The following is a 20,804-nucleotide window of genomic DNA, read 5'->3' as shown; positions in this document are numbered from 1 at the left end:
AGAAAGTGAGGTTTAAATTAAGACCTGAAGACAGAAGAAGTTGCAGGCAGGTGGAAAGATCAACATAGTCTATGTAAAGATAGAAACACCTCACCAATCTGGAACACTGCTATCTCACCTACCTAGAAAGTAGCAGGACCCCAGAAAGGAGGATTAAAGGCTACTTAATAGCCAAAATATGTCAAAAACACTATGCAGCTTACTTGCCTGGGAGCCTCTCACTCACACAATCCTTTCTCAGTATCCCCAGGCTGACCTCGTCTTGCCTCCCACCACGTTTCGGACACACTTCTGATAGAACTCTTGGCAGCCCCCATGGGACTCATCAGTTATGTTGCTCCCCGCAAGACTGGGACCTCCAAGGCTACCACGTGTGGCCTTTTAAGTCATGCACAAGAGTGCCATGATGCTGCTCACAGGTAGGCATCTTTCGCATTTGGAATATTTTTATAATTATGTCTTTAACTCTACAACAAATGGACTATTCACAATAGCAAATATGAGTTAATGCACAATATTTACATATTGTCATCATGAAAGTACTTGTTGATTTAAACTAAGAATTGAGAAATATTCTGGTTCAATAAATAAACATCAGATGATTTTATATTTACGATGAGAATTTTCTAGTAGATGGCAGTCGTGTGTCTTATTTTAATAAGCCAATATGTATTGTTCCCCTTTGACAAATTTGATAATCAAAAGACCTTGTTGATCTAATCATATCTAAAATAGCCTGTGTAAGGATCTGCTTTTACATCTGATGGATGATTGGTGAGTTCCTTTAATTTTTTTTTTTTTTAAATCTCTCACCGGTATTAGTGCACTGGTTAAATATGAAGTTTCATATTGCAATTCAATCATCTAATGTTTGTTTACTGTACCAGGATACCTCTGAATTCCAAGTTCAAATCAACAAATACTTCATTATGTTACTATGTAAATATTATTTAATAACTAATATTTATTTACCATTAATAATCCATTGTTATAACAAATTTGCTATTGATATATACATAGTATATTGACTAATTTGACATTTTTTTCCCTTGAGAAGGGGGCACCTTTTTCTAATTCACACAAAAGGACAGGCTGGGCCAGTAGTGGCCCTGGCTCCAGGACAGGGATGGTGTCTGATAATGTCTTTATTACCGGTGCCTTGCACAGGCCTTGGGCTTAGTAGACATTCAACATATATTTGTTGAATAAATAATAAAGTAAAGACCTCCCAGGCCTCAGAACTTAAAATCATATATGTATGCTTTACTTCACCATACTTTCTAGAAATACTTCTGCACATTCTAATGAAACAGTATTGCATAACTGCTAGAACAACAGTTCTTAGAGACCAGCTGAAGCCTATGACACTGTCACACAGCAGGGCCCACGTGCCTCTCCCTTCATTCCCTAGACACAGAGCACTTTTTCCGAGAACACCTTCGAAGTTTTCACAGCTATAACATATCATTAGAGGAACATCTTTGCAATTTGCCTAGAGAGTCATAAAGTTTAGTACTTTCTGAGAAAATGTCATAAAAATACAGTGAGATGGTAAGGCTTTGTGTAACTAGTCTCAAACAGAGCCTGAGACTCCTTAAGAAATGAATAAGTGCACAGGCTAAAGAAAGCTATGTCATCATGGAAAACAAGCCCTGCCAAAGCCTGAAGCTTGCAGGGCTTACAAACAGCTGGCCCCCTATTTCTGGCTGGAGCCTTGCAATGCCAGAGACAGGCACGAGTTCACTGCCTGGAATCCCTTTAGGTCATTTCCCTTTAGAAAATAGTCACTTTGAAGGCAGTGCAAAAAAAAAAAAACAGTACTAGAACCATAATTGATTCCATAATTCAATTCAATCAGCATTAGTGAATGCCTTCTCCATGCCAGATATTGGAGGACTCAAAGATGGCTGAGACAAGCTTCCTGGAACTGAATACCTCATAGTTCATGGGAAGAGACAGACCATCTCAATCCATTACCTTCCCCACCTACCACCATCCTGTCCGTCCCAGGGGGCATCATCTCTCCCCTGAGGTCTACGACAGCACCCTAACTTGCCTCTCTGCCTCCACTCTTAAAGCCCTCTGTAATCCATTCTCCAGAGGGCAACCAGAGTGAGCTTTGTAAAAGGCAAGTGTAATTATCTTGTCCCCAGCACACTGAGGCAATGGTCTGGCCCCTGCATGTGATCTGGTTCTTGAATGCCTGCCGGCAAGGCAAGAATCAGATTGGAAACTTCCATACCAAGCCAGGCCCTTTGAACGGCCACATCCCCAGTGGGTGAACTAGAAGAAAACCTTCTTTGTCTTGGCCTTGTCTCAGGGAAGGTAAAATAAAAGGGAAAAAGGTCTACCCTCAGAATGTCTAAGCATAATACCTTCCTAATGCAAGTCTATAGTCAGAATTCATACTATGCCTATAACCTAAAAAGCCTAATACCAAAAAACTTAAATAACTAACTACTAATTTGGGTTAGTAGGGCCCTCTGACGCATCAGCACAAGATGAAGAACCTCACTTTAAACCCAGGCCTCAAAGAATTATCAGCGATTAAAAATCCTAAGAACATGAGATCACCATAAATAAAGGTCTAACATCTAAATCATGACTCGAAAACGGGATGAGAAAGATTGGATGAGAGACAATATTGAAAGAGAAAATGGAAGAGAACTTTCCAGAACTGATAAAAGATACCAAACCTCAGAGATAAGAATCCCAACAAATCCTAAGCAGAATAAAAAGAAATCCTCACCTAGAAATGTCTTAGTGACATCAAAGACATCTGAGACAAAGAGAAGGTTTTCAAAGCAGCCAGAAAGACACTTTACTAGCAAAAGAAAAAGACTAATAGCTGACTTCTCAACAGCAAAATTGGAAATGAGAGAACAATGGCATATCTTCAAAGTGCTGAGATCACATAACTATCAGCTTAGAACCGTATGCACAGTTTTCAAGAATGAGGACAAAATGAAGGTAATTTTGAACAATAAAAGCTGATAGAGTTTATTACAAATAGTATCTCACTAAAGGAATGTCTAAAAGATTACTTCCAGGAGAAAAAAAGATGATCCCAGAAGGAAGGTCTGGGTTGCAAAACAGCATAAAAAAGAAAATGGCAAATGTGGCCAGGCATGGTGGCGCAAACCTGTAATTCCGGCGCTTTAGGAGGCTTAGGTGGAAGGATCGCTTGAAGCCAGGAGCTCAAAACCAGCCTGGGCAACACAGTGAGACCCTGTCTCTACAAAAAATAGAAAAATTAGCCAGGCGTGGTGGCCTGCAGCTGTAGTCCTAGCTACTCAGAAGGTCAAGGCGGAAGGATCACTTGAGCCCAGGAATTTGAAGTTACAGTGAGCTATGATTGTACCACTACACTCCAGCCTGAGCAATACAGCCAGACCCTGTCTCAAAAAAAAAAAAAAAAAAGAAAGAAAGAAAATGAAAAATGTGGGTAAATCTAAAAGACACTGAGACTATATAAAATAATAATAATGTCCATTTTATGAAGTTAAAAAAGCATAAAATAAGATAGAACTAAAATATTGGACAAAAAAACATATAAGTAAGAGGGATGTGGTCAAAATGAAAAAGCATCTTAAGATCTTGTGTTGTAAAGAGAATAAAGATACTAACTTTAGACTTTGTGAAATTATACACACATATTAGATTTTCTAGGCTTATCACTAGAAGAATAAAAACAGAAGGTATAACTTCCAGGCTAGTACAGAGAGAAAAATGTTAAAAGAAAAAAGATAAATTAAAAAAAATATGAAATCCACAATCATAGAGGGAAACATTAACATAACTCTTCAATTAATAGATTAGACAAAAAAATGGGGCTATAAAATTCAGATAATATGATTCACAAGTTCATGTAATGTATATATATAAAATATTACATTCAATAACTAGAGAATGTACATTCTTTCCAAGCACACATGGAACATTTTGCAAAAACTGACCAAATTAGGCCATAAAGCAAAAAAATAGCAAAAAAAAAATGAAGGGAGGGAGGAAGGACACAGAATAGGAGGGAGGAAGAAAAGAAAGAAGTAAAAGAAGAAAGAACATCTAACCACAATGCAATTAAGTTATAAATCAATAACAAAAAAAAAGTGTTTAGAAATTTTTAAATAATACAAAAATCTAAATAACCCATGGGTCAAAAAAGAAATCTTCATGAAAATGTAAAATCCATAGAACTACAAGGTGATTTTTAAAACACTGCACAATAAAACTCGTGGGCATAGCTAAAGCAGTAGTTAGAGGCAATTTTGTAGTCTTGAATGCTTTTATCAGCAAAGCATCCTACTTAATGTTAGGGAAAGAATAATAAAATGAACTTCAAAAAGTAATGGAAAAAAATAATAAGGAGCAGAAAGTTATGAAATAGAAAAAAAAAAAAGATGCAATAAAGTAAAAAATTGCTTCTTTGAAAAAGCTAACCATGGCCAGGCATGGTGGCCCATGCCTGTAATCCTAGCACTTTAGGAGGCTGAGGTGGGAGAATTGTTTGAGGCCAGAAGTTTGAGACAAGCCTAAGAGCAAGAGTAAGACCCTGTCTCTACTAAAAATAGAAAAAATTAGCTGGGCATGGTGGCATGCACCTGTAGTCTCAGCTACTCGGGAGGCTGAAGCAGGAGGATCGCTGGAGCCCAGGAGTTGGAGGTTGCAGTGAGCTATTAATATGATGACGCCACTGCACTCTAGCCCAGGCAACAGAGCGAGACCCTGTCTCAAAAAAAAAAAAAAAAGGCTAATCAAATTGAGATACAGATTAATATAAAACACTCCAAGTGACAAAGGAAGGGGACTTAGCCTGGGGGAAGGAGGGGTGTGTGGGAGTCAGGGAAGACTTATGATGGAAAAGATGAACCATGAGCTGATTCTTGAAGGATGTGTAAAAGTTAGCCAAAGAAAGGGAGGGAGCACTCCAAGGAGAAAGAAAAACCTGAACAAAGGTGAAGAGGAATGGAACAGCATGAAAGCTCAAGAAAATCACATGCAGTGTGGTGTCAATAGTGCATAAAGTTCAAGGCAGGGAAGATGGGAAGTAAGTCTAGAGAAGTTTAGGGCCAGATGTTAATTAAAAAAAATTCAACTGAGTCTTCATTATGTATTAGGCTTTATAGGCTAAGTGCTTTAAATTATTATATCTTTTTATGCTGGCAACAAACAACTCCATGAAGTGTGGTTATATTATACTCATTTTATAGATAAATAAACTGAGGCTCTGAGTAAAATATGCCAAAAGTTACATAATGAGTTGTTTCAAACCCGTATCTGGGAGGGCCCAAAGCCCATGCTTTCAACCACCATGACATATTGCATCTCAGGTCATGGAAAGCTTCACATGGGCCCTTCATAAGGAATCTGAACTTTATTCTTCAGGAAAATATTCAAAATTTCCCCCCAAAAAACCAAAATTCATTCTTATGAAGAAAGTCTGGAGTGCTGCTACAGCTGCAACCAGATAGCATACTACCTATGCAACCAGGACAGGATGTCGTTAGCTCCAAGTGTCCAAGGAGTCAGTATACCAGTAACAGGCAATACTGCAATGCAAAATTAACAGGTGACACTGAACTCACTTCATTCCCTCAAGCATATTTCCAGTGACGACCTAGGAAACAAGTACTATTCAATGACAAGAACGGGATGAGCATATGACAGTTTTTAACAGCTTTACTGAAATATAATTCACATCCCATACAATGCACCAATTCAAAGTGTACAATTCAATGGTTTTTAGTAAATTCAGAGTTGTGTCATCAACACCACAATCAATTTTAGGACATTTTCATCACCCCAAAAAGAAATCCTATACCCACTAGCAGTCACCCCCCACTTCTCACACCAAAATCCTCCCCTAACCTTAGTTCTAAGAAACCACTAATTTACTCTCTCTCTATAGAATTCCCTATTCTGAATATTTCGTATATTAATAAATGAAATTACATAATATGTGGTCTTTTGTGCCTGGATTTTTTCACTTAGCATAATATTTTCAAGGTCCACCTATGCTGTAGCATGTGTCAGTACTTCACTGCTTTTTATGGCCAACTAATATTCCACTGTCTGGATATACCACATTTTACTGATGGACATCTGGATTGTTTCCACTTTTTGGTTATTGTGAATAATGCTACTATGAACTCTAGCGCACAGGTTTTTCCGTGGACATATGTTTCCACTTCCCTTGGGTATGTATCAGGAGTGAATTGCGAGGATGTGGTAATTCCATGTTTCACACCGGAGGAACTGCCAAGCTGTTTTTCAAGACGGACACACCATTCTCCACACCCTCACCAGCACATACTGTCTGTCTCATTTGTTGCAGGTATCCTAGAAGGTATGCAGTGGCATTTCACTGTGGATTTGATTGTCGTTTGCCTAATGGTTAATGACGGCAGATGACATTTTAATACAGCTCTTAATGTATCCCCTTTTTTACACCAGAGATATTTTGACAAAACCTAGGAAATAATCTGTTGAAATTTTGAGCAGTTTTATTGCCCAAGTGTATGTGAAATGCTTAAGCCTTACCCTGTGGTAGAAGATCATAGGATGAGCTAAGTAACTTAGAGGTGGCGAGAAGGTCAAGGATGGAGAAAATGTCAAGCATGTCTACTGAATACATGATTTGACTATTAAAAAGAGTAACTTTACATTTTGACATGGATGCTTTAATTTAGACACAGTGGCTACACCAAAATACTCATATCAAAATGCCCTGATTTGAACTATGCCCTGATGATTAGAATTAAGTATTTGGTGGAGACAGGACCCATAGGTTGGAGAAGATTCATTTGTTTCACTCCCTTCTTCAATATTTGTCATGATATTCTTCAAAAGTAAGTATTTATAGGGACCCTCACACAGTAAGAGTTGAATATAAACTGATAAAACTCTTTTGGAAAGCAGTTTGGCAGTACATTCCAAAAGCCTTAAAATTCACATGCCTTGTGACCCAGTTATTTCATTTTTCGAAGGTTATCTTAAAAAATAATATGAAATATAGGAAAGAAACACTCCAGAACAATTTTTGATAAAGGATTCAATCTAAACATTTAATAACAGGAAAATAAATAATGAAATATATCCAACTGAGTGAGATCCATTGTAGCAATTAAAACGACATTTATGAAAAGTTGTATAGCAATGAAAAATGTTTAAATTATAATGTAGGCATTAATGTTAATGATATAATAAAATTATATCAGCTTTGCAAAACATAAAAATATATGCCCAGAAGACATACTGGAAAGAAATGCTTCAAAGTGAAAACAGTCATTGCATCTCGATGGTGGGACTATAAATGTTTTTTCAAATATTTTTCTATATTTTTAACATTTTAAGCAGTGTATAAGGATTATTTATATAAGAGAGAAATGTGCTTTTTAAATAAAACTAACACTTAAAGCCCAGTCCTGCACTGAAGGACTTACACAAACACTAACTTTTGATGGTCTTATTTCTAAGGGGACGGGATACTCCGTTACCCATACTCTGCTCAGATGTGGGGTACAGGCCACTGGAGCAACACCTGACCCGAGAGCCGGGAGAGCCGGCCTCCAGCTCTAAGCTGTTTGTCTCTTAACAGAGCAAACACTGACTGCAGACTGATGTTGCCATACACACTACGTGTGATTAAAATGGGACAGCAACCCCATAAGTATCATGATGCCCCATGTGACAGAACTAACAAGTAGTGGGGATTCAAATCCAAATCCGACCCTATATTGCACTGATATCTGTAATCCAGAAATAATGAAATCTACCCTATTTACTGCACAAAGGAAAACTCAAGTTAGACAAATGCATGTTAAAGTTCCAAATACAATATCCAATTCCATGAAAATGTAAATAAGATTTTGAGGCTCTCCATGCAGCCTGTTAACTTACTAGACGTTTCATGGCACCTGGAAGAAGAATTGTGTTTCTGCTGCCTTCTTAAGCTAACAAGTCAATAATAATTAAAGACTGTTTTTAGCAAATGGGAAGGAAAAAAATTTAATTACAATAACGTAGACCATGCAAGGCAAATGATTATCTGTTAGATGTTTAAATAACCAACAGGGAAACATGTTTACAACACATATAAGATAAAAAGTAACTATCCATGATATTTACAAACCAAAAAGAAAAAACATAAACAAACATAACCCAAAAGATGAATGACCAAAAAATACATTCAGTCATTTCACAGATGAAGCAATACATGACTTATAAACTTATGCAAAAAGCTGAACCTTATTGACAATCAGAGAAATGTAAATTAAAAAAAACATATTTTTACCTATCATTTTGGCAAAGATTTAGAAGATTAATAATATACAGCATTAGAGAGGATATGAGAAGACAGGCAGTCTCAAATACTGCTGATGGCAATTCGATAATAACTGTCAAAATACAAAGTGCATATACACCCTTTGACCCAACAATTCCTAGAAATTTATCCTACAGAGGTATTTACACAAATACACACTTAAAATGTCTGAATAATGATGTTTACTGTACCGCCTTTTGTAACAGAAAAGAAAAATATGGAAATAATATCCATTAATAAACTGTAGTACATCCATAAAATGGACTATTAGGTTATTAAAATGAAATGAATCTATACGTACTAACAGAGAAGGATGTCCACAGGGTACTGCTAAAAAAGCAGTTGCCAAACACTATATACATGGTATAAGTGCTGCATTTTAAAGATGCAATAAAAATATGGATATTTACATTTAAATACAATATACATTTTCTGTCTCTACATATGATTAATATCATGGTGGTCACTAGCACACTTTACCCAACACTGTGATTCTCCTCTTTCACCCCCATGGTAGGGCTGCACAGCCCCAGCCCCTCCGAGGTTAGCCATGGCCACATAACTTGCTTTGGTGAAGGAAATGTGAGCAGAAGTGATGTGTCACTTCTGGGTAGAGGTTTTAAAAGCCAGTGCAAATTTACCAGGTGCCCTTCCCTTAGTGACTCAGGGAAGCAAGTGTCACAGTGGAAGCCTGGGTCTCTGAATAACCACGATGATGAGGCCCCTCCACCCCCACTGAACCCACAACATGAGCAAGAAATAAACTTTCCTCGTATTAAACCGTTGCTATTTTGTGGTTCTTGCTACTATAGCACAAGTTAGCTATCCTGACACATACAAGAAAAAAAAAATCTGGAAAAATAGATATCAAACTGTAATCCTGGTGTTACCTCTAAGGAGTAGAATTAGAGGGGAAGAGGGGAAAGGAGGGGGTTGGAGGTGAATATTTTCAGTTTTTATTTTATATGCTTAGGAACTGGATAAATTTTTATAAGCACATACTATTCCTGGAATTTCAATAAAGGTATTTGTAAATAATGTAAGATGTCCAGAAAAGTGTCTATTGTTGCTTTTTAAAATACCAATAAACCATAGTTCTGGCACAATGAGAAATAAAATCTTCCTGTGAGCACAGAAAACAAAATATGAAAACTGGCCTTCATCAGAGTTCTAGGCAGAAGTGTGAAAGGACTTATTGGAAAAGTAAAATTCTACCCGGGGAAGACTACACAGGAGGTAAACTGCTTCCACATCTAGCTTCATCAAGGACGGGAAGGTTTTACCGAGATGACAGAGAGGCAGATGGGAGAAGGGAAGGATCTGCCAGAAATGCCTGCTAGGACTTACAAAGCATTTATAAAAATTACTAAATAATGGTTCGAAAACATCCAGGGGAACAAATGCGTACACAATGGCAGCAGAGGCAGCTGTCAAAGCAAGGCACGATTTGATGTGAGCAGGGAGAGATATTAGCACATTTGGAATAGAGAAACAGGGTAATTATTCTCTCCAGGAAAACAATAACCTTTGTGGAAGAATCTCAGGGACACGACTCAGCTTCAGAGGAGCAGCCACAAGGAAAGGAGCTCACAACTAATCAAAGGAACAGCATGCTTATCTGCCTTTCACACCATCGATTTTTTGGTTACAAAATTTAATTACAATGTCATAGAACTTCATCAGAGGGAAAGCCAAACCAACATGGATTCTTAAAGTACCAGGCACTTTAAAGATTTGCTGACTTGATCCTCTCAACAACCCCAGCAAGTATCTTATGCTCATTCTTGGAGATGAGGAACCTGTGGCAACTTGTCCAGTGTCCCTACGTGACAGAGCCAACACTCAAACCCACGTCTGGCTGTGGTCTTTCCAGGATCCCTGAGAGGGCTGCCCAGGGATGAAAGGAAAAGGCAGTGAAATCAGCCCAGGAAGTTGGTCTCTTCCACACAGCTGATGGAAATGTTCATTTCCAACCACCTCCGACTATTTCGACCTGTGAAACAGTCACCTCATTTGTTTTGTGACCCCAAAGTCAAGATACTGATGTCACTCAAATAGACAAAATGAGTTTCTCGTGGTGATGTATATAATTAATACACCAAAGTATGAGACGGGCACCAGCTCTAGAATGGAAACTTTAAAATATTTCATTAAATTCATCAAACTTTAAAAGTATAATAGATTTAAAAAGAAAAAAAACTGTCAGATTGTTTTAAAGATTTTAAACCTAGACAACATCAAGCTGACATTCACCCAAATGTAACTGTTCCTTATCCCACAGCCATCTTCGGATGTTTCTGTTACCTTCTGTATCTCAAGTGCCCAAATACAACCTGGCACGAAGCAGGTCTCAAAATATTTGTTAGATGAGTCAAATAAGCTGGTCATATCTGTTCTGGTTAACCAATAATCTATATATGTGCAGACTAAATTCTATCATAGTTTCTCCCCTAGTTAAAAAAAATATATTAATAGATCAAAGAACCAATGTCTGTAATTACCCAATAGAAGGCAGAAGGAAAGGAATCAATACTAACGGAATACCTACAGTGTGCCAAGCATCGGGTCAAGGCAATCTACATACATTCCTTCATTTACTCTCACAAAAGTTCTGCAACACAGACATCCCTGATCCACTGTTACAGTTGAAGAAACTGAGGTTCTGTATTTAGTGCACAACCAGTTTAGCCACACAGCAATTAGAGGCGAGGATTTTAACCCACATCTCTCTGACTTCCGAGCCTGTGCTAACTCCAGAACGCAACACTTCCTCCTTAGAAAAGGCACTGAAATAGTGGCTGATTACTTTTACAATATGTTCTTTTCAAGGAATAGATTCGAAAGAAAAATGAAATGTGTGACTGAATTGTTGCATTCAACTTCTGCTGATACAAAACCAGAATCTGAAACACTACCAAAATTCAGGCACAATACATGGCATATGCTTTATAACAAACAAAGCGGCCTAAGAATTACAATACCTGCTTTAAAAAACACCAAAATTTTAATTTGTAGTAGTTATAGAACTTGAATATGAGCCCTTGGAATTTACTGTCTTTTAAAGGCCTGTTTAAAGAGTTAGTGTGGATTCACAAAGCTATTTCATGTATTGTATTGTTCAAGTAACAGTGGCAGTGAATTGTGATTTTTATGTTATGACAAGTTTCACTTGCAAAGGAAAAATTCCAATGGATTAGACATTAAAATAACATGTCTGTTAAAGGAGAACATTTGATGGAGTAGGGCATAAACCGTTCTTAAATAGAATGCTGTTTTCAAAAAATGGGAAGTAAATTGCAATGACTATCATTGAAACTAGAAAGGGAGGGAAGGTTAAACTACCCAATTTTTCATTTTATCCTCTGCTTTCTTCCAGAAGGAATCTGAGACAGAGGGATTCAAATAGCAGGCTCACATTCTGCGGGGGAGGGCGGCAACTCGGCTAGTCAAACGGCACAGGGATTGCGTCTCCTCTGTGGGCAGTGGCAAGCCAGGGTTTGGCAGACACAAAGTGCTCCCCCTGCCAGGCAGGATGTATATTTCAATGTGCTGTATTTTAAGTCCTATTTGCATCATTGCTGTCCTGGTTCTGAGTGACTCCACTGTCGCTGAGAGTGACAGATGAGGAATGGGAGGGTTCAGAAGTGGATAATTATAAAACATACCTAAAAGTGGGCTTTGGAACCAGAAACACTACCGTTTGAACACTGACTTTCTCACTTACTTGCTGTGCCCACCTCAGTTTCTTCAATTGTTATCTGGGAATGATAATGATGATGATGATGATGACAATAATAGAATAACTCCTTGCAGCATAGTTGTTATTAATAGCGAAGGATTAGCAAAGACGACACTATAGGTTTGAAAACCAGCCACAAGCACAGACCCTGGACAGCTCTGCCACTTGTTAGACCTTGGGCTAGCCCTGTACCAACCTGTCTCCAAGCATCAGTTCCCTCATCAGTAAGTTGGAAATGACAATAGAGTCTATTTCAGAGGACTGCTGTGAGGATTAAATAATCTATAGTAAATGCTCGATGCAGTTTTAATGAGCATAAAGCATTTAGTACAATGCTTAGCACATAATATTAATAGATATTTAACAAGCAGTAACTAACATTATACAAGTTGTAAATAGGAAAATATAGTAAGTGTATACATGTTCTGAAGAAAGGCTAGATAAATTTCAGAAAACAACGCATGATTTGGAGTCTCTGAAAACAGAACTCAAGACTGTAATAGATCCCACGACAGGGGCTTATGCAAACTGTCACCAACAAAGCTCCCGCTGTCGAATCTCTCAGAGCCCTCATTCACGGCAGCTGGTGTCCATGGCACCACTGTGCACATGTACACAACCTATATCTCCAAGGGGGCAGCTCACAACAAAAGTGGCATTTATTCTCTTTGGTGTCTTTCCTCTTAGGTTTTCATTAATGAGCGCGGCAAAGTGACAAAGGAATATGCAGGAGACAGGCAGAGAAATTCGCAGGACTGGAAGGGGCCGTACAGCTCCGTAAATATTGAGCGACTGCCATGAGCCGGGCGCCCTCCCTCTCTTTCACATCGCAGCTTCAGTGCTGACTCTGTAAACATGATTTTGCTATTGGAGCAAAAACTTCAGTCTTATCTACAAGTTTACAGAACTAACATCTGCGAATTTTCCCTTTGAGAAGCAAATTCAACATTGTGGACACAGTTAAATTAGACCTAACCAGAATGGATACGACTGCAAACTGAATCATCCAAGAGTTGGCGTGGTTCACTGGGACTGAAGGAGAGTGGGCGAGGGAGGCTGGGACTATATACGGCGAGCAATCTGTGATCAGGCTCCGTCAGAAGCGCAGCTTCTTGGCATGCCCTTCAACGTGCTCTGTGATCTGGCTCCTTCTTCGTCTCTCTCCACTCCCCAACACGCTCCTTAAACTGACACCGTCCCACCCTGCACAGAAAACCTGGTCCCTACGCCCTACTTTGTTCCTGCTCTGTAGGACATGCCCTTGACCCACTCACTGCCCAGACTGGACTGGAGTATATACCGTTCCCATCTACATCTGCGACCCCTAACCCAGGGTCCGCCGATGGAGAACCCAGAACTGAAGCCTGCTTTCAAATAGAATACCTATTTCAAATGCTAGCTGTGCCTCTTTTTAGCTGTATGACCTTGGATAAGTTAACCTCTGCGTACTTGAATTTTCTCATCTGTGAAATGGACACAATAAGGCACTTACTTTACTGGGTTGTTGGGATAATCGAATATTTGTATATATGTAAAGCACTTCAAACAGCACCTGGTGCAGAGTAAGAGCTCTATAAAGGTCTATTATCATAGTCACCGTCGTCATTAAATGCATGTGGAATAAAGAAAAGTGGAAAAGGAAGGGGGATTGTGTGCCCTGCAGCCGAGCAAACTCCTGAACTCACATGCTGGCTCCGTGTCACCCTGTTAAGTGGAGCATGTTACACAGCTCCTCACAACCCACCCACAAAAGGAGCCAGAGCTTTCGCTCTGGTTGGTGTTCGTGACCTTATTTCTTACCTGGGCCACCCACCCGCTCCTGCCAAAGCCAGCCAGCTAGGTACTACCAAACCCTGCAGCGGCAACACGGAAGGGACACTGTTGCTGGATCCCTTGCGCCCCACCCCCAGGAGAAGTTCTCAATCCTAGAATGTCAGTGCTGGGAGTTGAGAGAGTATCTTAGTCAACATCACCCCCACAACAGATGGGGAAGCATAGGCCTAGGCAGGTCTTGTGTTTGCACTTTGTCAGTCCCGGGTTTATATATATGTTACTTTTCACGCAGTCAACTTTGTAGGAGGTACTGAGAATACCATAATCATAATTCACAGCAGGATGGAACTTTAAAGTTTATCTACTCTGGCACTTTTCAAACGCCACATTCTAGGGTGTCAAGATGAGATGTGAGCTGTTGCAAGCATTCCATCATTCCTTTGATGGATATTTACTGAGCACCTACAATGTGCTGTGCAGCAGGGACACAAGTCAGACACCTCCCCTGCCCTCAGAACCTCACAGACTAATGGAGAAGAGGGACATTAAGCAAATAATCACACATCCATAGTAAAGTCTTATTGTTGTGAGTGGATTATGCTTCAAAATATACGAGAACGAGCATCTCCATCTACATGCCAATATGCTTTCTGAGTGAGAGAAAAAGGCAGGGCTGGGGTAGAGAGGGCAATTACAGGTGGTGCCAGGTGGTGCCCTGGAAGCCACCCACCCCATGGGGTTGAGCACTGCAAGGGTCTCAGGCAGACTGATATTACCATCATGTGGCTACTGCAGTAGAGAGACTGGGACCCACTCAACTAGTTCTACCCATCCCCATTTTATAGATAAGCAAACTGAGGCCTGAAGAGTTTAACTCAATTGCCCAAACTAGCACAGCTAGTAAATGGAAAAACCTTAAAATTGTGTAATGGCTCACATAGCCTTCCTTCCCAAAACAAGTCCAGCTCCCATAGTGTGGCACGTGATCTGACCCCGCTCATTCTGCAGCCTCATCTCTCACCATTTCACCTCCCACTCTTTGATCCAGCCGTACCAAAATACATGCAAAGCCGCGAACCGACCTCTGCTTTCCCCATACCGCTCCCTCTACCGGCGACCCAAAGTCCACAGCCCCTAAATAACTCCAGCTCATCTTCAGCACTCAGGACTCAGCTCCAGTTTATCTCCTCCAGGAAGCCCTTCTGGGGTGCCCCTCCTCTACCTCCCACAGCACATATACCTTCACGTAGAGAAACACTCATCACATAATGTATTCATCCATTCAACAAATATTTATTGAGTAACTTCTATGTGCCAAGCACCTGCTGGCACAGCAGTAAACAAAACAAAGCCCCTGCCCTCATGGAGCTTACATTCTAGTGAGGGAAACAAACAATAAACAAATAATACATAATAAAATGCCAAGTGGAGTTTAGTGCTATAAAAGGAAAGAAGATCAAGGGCTGGAGACTGGTGGGGGATCATTGGGGAAGGTCTCTCTGGGGAGGTGGCATTTCATCAGAGATCAGAAGAAGTGATAGAGTAAGCTACACAAATAACTGAAAAGGGAACATTTCAGGAAGCAGAAGCAATGGCCCTGTAATTACTATTAATACAATTATTTCTTTACTTGTGTTTTATTCTCTATTGAACTGTAAAGGTTCTTGAGGGCAAGGGTCATATCTTAAGCATGTTTGATTCCCAGGGCCCAGCACAGAACGTAGCACCTCCATAGTGGACATTTACAGAATGAGTGACTGAACCTGGGCTGGGATGTATGAGTCCATCTAGCCCTATCTCTCCTAACGAACACGATCTGTCCTGCTTCATGTCTCTCTCTTCCGCAGGGTTAAGCTAAGCACAGGCCCTGCTTGGGCCAATCTGTCTAGCCTGACTCTGTGGCCTGGTTTCAGTCACTCGATTCTCTTTTCATTAGGACCATGGCACTGACCAGCTGTTCAGTTTTACCTTGTCTGGGCCTCATATCACTGGCCCAGATGTGGAAGCCCATCTGGAAACGCACACACCCTAGGACTGGGAGTCCACCATTGCTTTCCCCAGGTTTCCCCAGGATGGAAGTTCTCCCCTGAATTCCAAGCCCCAAAGCTGGGGGCCCTGACCCCTGGCGTGTGATTTCCCCAGTGGCTAACCCCACCCACCTGGAAGTTGCCCTGCCTTGATGCTTAACTTCCCTCCAAACCAAATGACTCACATCAACACTTTGACCACATCAATCCTTTCTGTGGCCAGTTCTCTGCACGGTCCAACTTCAAAAAACCATTACTGAATGTCTACCATCCCAAGGCACAGGGCTAAGTGCCTGAATCCTCAGGGTGCCTGCTGCAGATCCCTGCTACCATCAGCAGGCCATCTGGGTCGAAGTCTCCACATTCAGCCACCCTGAATCAAAATCCTAGCACTTCTGAAAGCACATTAAATAACCCATATGCTGCAAATAAAGTCAAATGGCTTTATCCACTCGGCCAACTCACTGGTGCTTCCTCCTAGCCCCCATCAGCCTAAAATGGGCTCAGGGATGAATAACTCATCTCTTCCTTCACCCTTTCATCCACCACTTACTGACACCTGCTGTATGTCAAGCCTTGGAACATAAAACACAGTGCCTGCACTGATGATGATGATGGTGATGAAGATGATGTGGTGGTGGTAGCCGTGATTATGACGACGGTGGAGGAAGAAAGGATAGGGCGGTAAAATAAGTCACTATTTATTGCATACTTGTGCTATAAAACGCTAAGCAGTGAGTTTCCTAATACTAACAAAATGAAGCGATAGGTATTATTGGCCTCAATTTACAGAGGAGGTAATAGGCTTAAGAGGCAAAGCAACTTGCCCAAGGTGACAGCTAAGTATCAGGGTGGAGTGAGACCCAGGTCTGTCTACCTCCAAAACACAAACTGTTACACTGACCAAGAGTCACACAGTAAGTGCTAAACACTTAACTTCTATGAAGAAGTGAAAGACAGGAGGGTCCCAGGCCCCAGGGACTCACAAGCTGGTGGAGGAGACAGGCATATGAACAACTATCTAAGCATTGCGGAGGCGAGTACTGAGAGCTGGAGACATAAAAAGAGCTGTAGGGGAGCCAGAGGAGAGAGTGGCTAACTTGACCTGGAGGGGTGTAGGAAGCCTTCCTGGAGGAAGTGACTTCGGGGCTAGGCCTTGAAGGATGAGCAGTCTGCAGCTGACAAGAAGGCTCCAGCGTGGCGCACCGCAGGAGCTCAGCCCTCGCCTGCTGACCTGGCCTGGGCCGTGCCGGGTCCTCTGAGGCCGTCCTGTCCACCCCCCTGCGCCCACGCGGCCGGGCCGGGCCTCACCTCCTTCCACTTGAGCTGGCGAATGCTGATCTTCAGGGCGTCCAGGGAGGTCCTGGCCTTGGAGCTGTCCACGGTGACGGGACGCTGAGAGCCGTACTCGTCGGAACGGCGGCCCGAGCTCCGCTTACAGCTTCGGCCCTTGCTCTTGGGCTTCCCGTGCGGGCAGAGGCCCCGCGCCGGCGCCGACTTCGGGTTGGCCGGGGGCAGCGTGGACAGTGGCCGCGCGGGGACACGAGCGTCCCCCTCCTCGGGCGCGCGGGGCTGCGCCGGGGCTGGGGCCTCGGGCTGCTCCTCCCTCGCCTTGCGCTCGGGCTCCCCGGCCGCGCCCGCGTCCATGCGGACCTGCCCCGCCGCCGCCTCCGCTTTGGCCTCCGCCTCCACTTTGGCCTCCGCTTTGGCCTCCGCCTCCGCTTTGGCCGCCGCTTTGGCAGCGGCCACCGCCTCCGCCTCCCCCCGGGCCGCCAGCTCCCTCTCGGAGCTGCCCCGCTGCATGGCGCTCAGGGCCGGGGCCAGTGCCAGTGCCACCGCCGCCGCCGCCGCTCCGCCGCCCCGGCCCGCGACCAAACAGCCGCCGCCGCCGCCGCCGCCAAGCGCTCCCCGCCCGAGCCCGTTGCCATGATCGCTCAGGCTCGGGTTGACAAGGGCAGTCGCCGCCTCGAGACGGGGTCCGGGAAGGGACAATCGCCGGCCAAGCCCCAGCGACCTCATAGGCGAGGGCGTCCACGTGACCAGGCCTGTCACAGAGGCAGCGGCGGCCATCTTGGAAGAGGGCAAAAAGCGGCTTTGGCGCGCCCACCTGCAGACCCTGCCAGGTGTCGGGGCGCGCGGAGCGTGGAGAGGAGAGGCTGTAGGAGAGGTTGAGGACGGAGAGCTGTTGCGCACACCTGGGGCTCCTGAGCCTGGGGACTGGCGGGGGGGAGCGACATCCATCTCAAACAAGAGGCTCCCCACACTCACTGGCGTAACTCCCGGTCTGACGCGGAGGCACAACCACCCGCCGACCCGCGCGTGGGGACCTTTTCAGTGTTATGATGGACATGACAAGCCCAGGCCCTGGGGGAGCAGCAAGTGTTCCGTTGGAAGAAAACCTTTTCTGATCCTTTGCGAGCCCCCAGACCGAGAGAGGAATCGCCTTTCCCTGTTCCCAGGGAGCTCCTGCTGGAAGGGGCGAGCCCTGCAGACGCCCAGTCGAGTTGAGGGCATTAACGACCGCTTCTTCTTGTTTGGGCACTTTTTTATGGTGGCAAAATATACATAGCAAAATTTACCATTTTAAACACTTTTTGTGTACAGTGCAGCGGCATTCAGTACGTTCACTTTGTTCTGCACCCATCATCACCGTCCATCTGCAGAACTTTTTCATGTTCCCAAACGGAAATTTTGTGCCAGCGTTTAACATTAACTACACGTTCCCCTCTCCCTCAGCCCGTGGCAGCCACCATTCTACTTCCTGTCTACGCGAATTTGACTACTCTAAGTACCTCGTATAAGTGGAAGCGAACAATATTTGTCCTGTAGTGCCTGGTTTATGTCACTTAGCATAATATCTTCAAGGTTCATCCATGTTGTAGCATGTGTCAGAATTTCACTCCTTGTTAAGGCTGAATGATTTTCCATCGTGTGCATACACCACATTGTTTTAACCCATTAATCTGCGAATGGGCATTTGGGTTGTTTCCACCTTTTGGCTACTGTGAATAACGTTGCTGTTAACATTGGTGTGCAAATATCTGTTCGAGTCCCTGCTTTCAATTCCTTGGGTTTTGTCATATGTTTTTAAAGCTAAACCAAGGAGAGGGCTCTCCCCTCCCACCTGACGGAGGCACATTTGTTTTTTAGGGAACGGGGTTGGGAAGGTGTAACCGCACCCCAGACTGATGAGTGACCACGACTGCTCACAGGTGAGCTTTGCCACGCTTTGCGCTATGGGGCGAAAGGAACACAGACGTTATCAAAGGAGGTGGCCCCTCCTCTCTCATCTCTCCAGGTGTCTTGTTTCGTTGCTTTGGGCCAGGGTTTCACTGGTGAATAAACTAAACTGCCTTGAAATGACCAAGTCTTAAACTCAGGAGGTCCAAACCTCCTTCTTAGCAGCAGATGGCGCTCTCACCTGTTCCCTGGGAGCCCACCATGGCTTTATGTTGGTGTTTCTGGAAGTGTGCATACACCATACGGATACTTACGCCTGTGCCAGAGCAACCTGGGGTGTTTATGTAGAATGCAGGCTCCTGAAGCCCACCGCCCAGAGACTTGGATGCAGAGCCTCTGGGCGGGCCTGGGAGTCTGCGTGTTGAATTGGCGCCTCTGCTGATCATAAGGCAGCCAAGGTCGAGAACCACCGGACTCTATTTCAAGGCCTCTGGAGATTCTTGGAGCTGTCTGTGGTACCAATAAGAAGCCCTCACTGCACCCCCCAACTCTCTCCACCACTCTACCCCCAAATCCTCCTGGTGCCCCTGGTCTCAGCAAGTGGCACCCCCTTCATTCAGTCATCCATGCTTGCAAATTGTCAAATTTTAACCCTTTCCCTGGCCTCCTGAAACCCGTCTGCCACCAAGTATTACAGGGTCTACATTGATCGTCTTTCCTCTCTTGTCTGTCCCTTTCATCACTACCCCAACTCAGCCTTCTGCCCTTGGCCTGGGCCACTGCAGTACACACACAGACACACACACACTCCAGTCTCCCTGGCTCCGGCCTCTGCCCCCATCCATTCGCCACACTGCAGCCAGACCTGCCACTCTCCTGCTTAGACACCTCTCCTGTTTTCCCACCACTTACACATAAAGTCCAAGCACATAAATTGTCCTAACAGATCCTTCCTGATTACCACTTTTTTTTCAGAGACAGGGTCTCACTCTGTCGCCCAGGCTGGAGTGTAGTGGTGTGATCATAGCTCACTACAGCCTCAAACTCCTGGGTTCAAGTGATCCCTGCTGTCTCAGCCTCCCAAGTAGCAAGGACTACAGGCACATGCCACCACGCCTGGCTAATTTTTATTATGTTTTTGTAGAAACAGGGTCTCGATATGTTGTCCAGGCTGGTCTCGAACCCCTGTCCTCAAGCGATCCTCCCACCTCAGCCTCCCAAAGTACTGGGATTACAGGCCTGAGCCACTGCACCCGGCCCTGATTACCATTTATGAAATCACCTGCCTGCCTGCCTCCATGCCTTTGTACACACTGTTCCCTCTGCTTGGACTTCCCCTTCCTTTGTGTCTCTACCTGGCAAACTCAGATTCAGCTCAGGTATCATCTTGGATAAGCTTTTCTCAGTGCCCCAAATAATTACTCTTTCTACTCTTCTAATGACACCCATTGATAACTCTCCTGTGGTCTGTCACGCTATATAGAAATATCTCAGCCTCCCCCATTGGCCTGAGTAGGAACAAATCTGGTCTGATTCATCTCTGTGTCCCCATCTCCTGGGGCTTGAACATAGTGGCCCTAAGAAGGTGATATGAATGTATTAATTAATGAGTTATTTTTAACTTTATTTGTCCAATCCAGAAAGACTATCCCACATAGAGATATTCATGTTTGCTTTGCATCCCAGGACCTCTTCTGCCTCAGGGCCTTTGCACATGTCCTTCCCTCTGCCTAGAGCACACTTTTTCTAGGTCTCTGCCTAC

At 43.4% G+C, this 20,804-nt stretch overlaps 1 protein-coding gene across 2 annotated transcripts in view; it reads right to left on the bottom strand.

The window, feature by feature from the left end:
• Positions 1 to 18,113, bottom strand: part of TTLL11 (tubulin tyrosine ligase-like family member 11) — a 237,765-nt gene extending 219,652 nt beyond the window's left edge. Inside the window, exons 1-2 of one of the 2 annotated variants that reach the window (XM_012664401.1) lie at positions 17,579 to 18,113; positions 17,174 to 17,548 (exon numbers count right to left, since the gene is read on the bottom strand). In XM_012664401.1, the coding sequence (XP_012519855.1) occupies positions 17,174 to 17,548; positions 17,579 to 18,103 (900 nt within the window). In that variant the 5' untranslated portion in view covers positions 18,104 to 18,113. Of the gene's footprint in view, positions 1 to 17,173 lie in introns of both variants that reach the window. The other variant, XM_012664400.1, reaches the window with a different exon arrangement.
• Positions 18,114 to 20,804: the final 2,691 nt, after the last annotated feature.

This window comes from Propithecus coquereli, unplaced genomic scaffold (assembly GCF_000956105.1).
Source record: "Propithecus coquereli isolate 6110/MARCELLA unplaced genomic scaffold, Pcoq_1.0 Scaffold89, whole genome shotgun sequence".
Classification (NCBI taxonomy): Eukaryota; Metazoa; Chordata; class Mammalia; order Primates; family Indriidae; genus Propithecus; species Propithecus coquereli.
The sequence above is the reverse complement of the archived record's forward strand: the minus strand, read 5'-3'. Positions and strand labels throughout refer to the sequence as shown.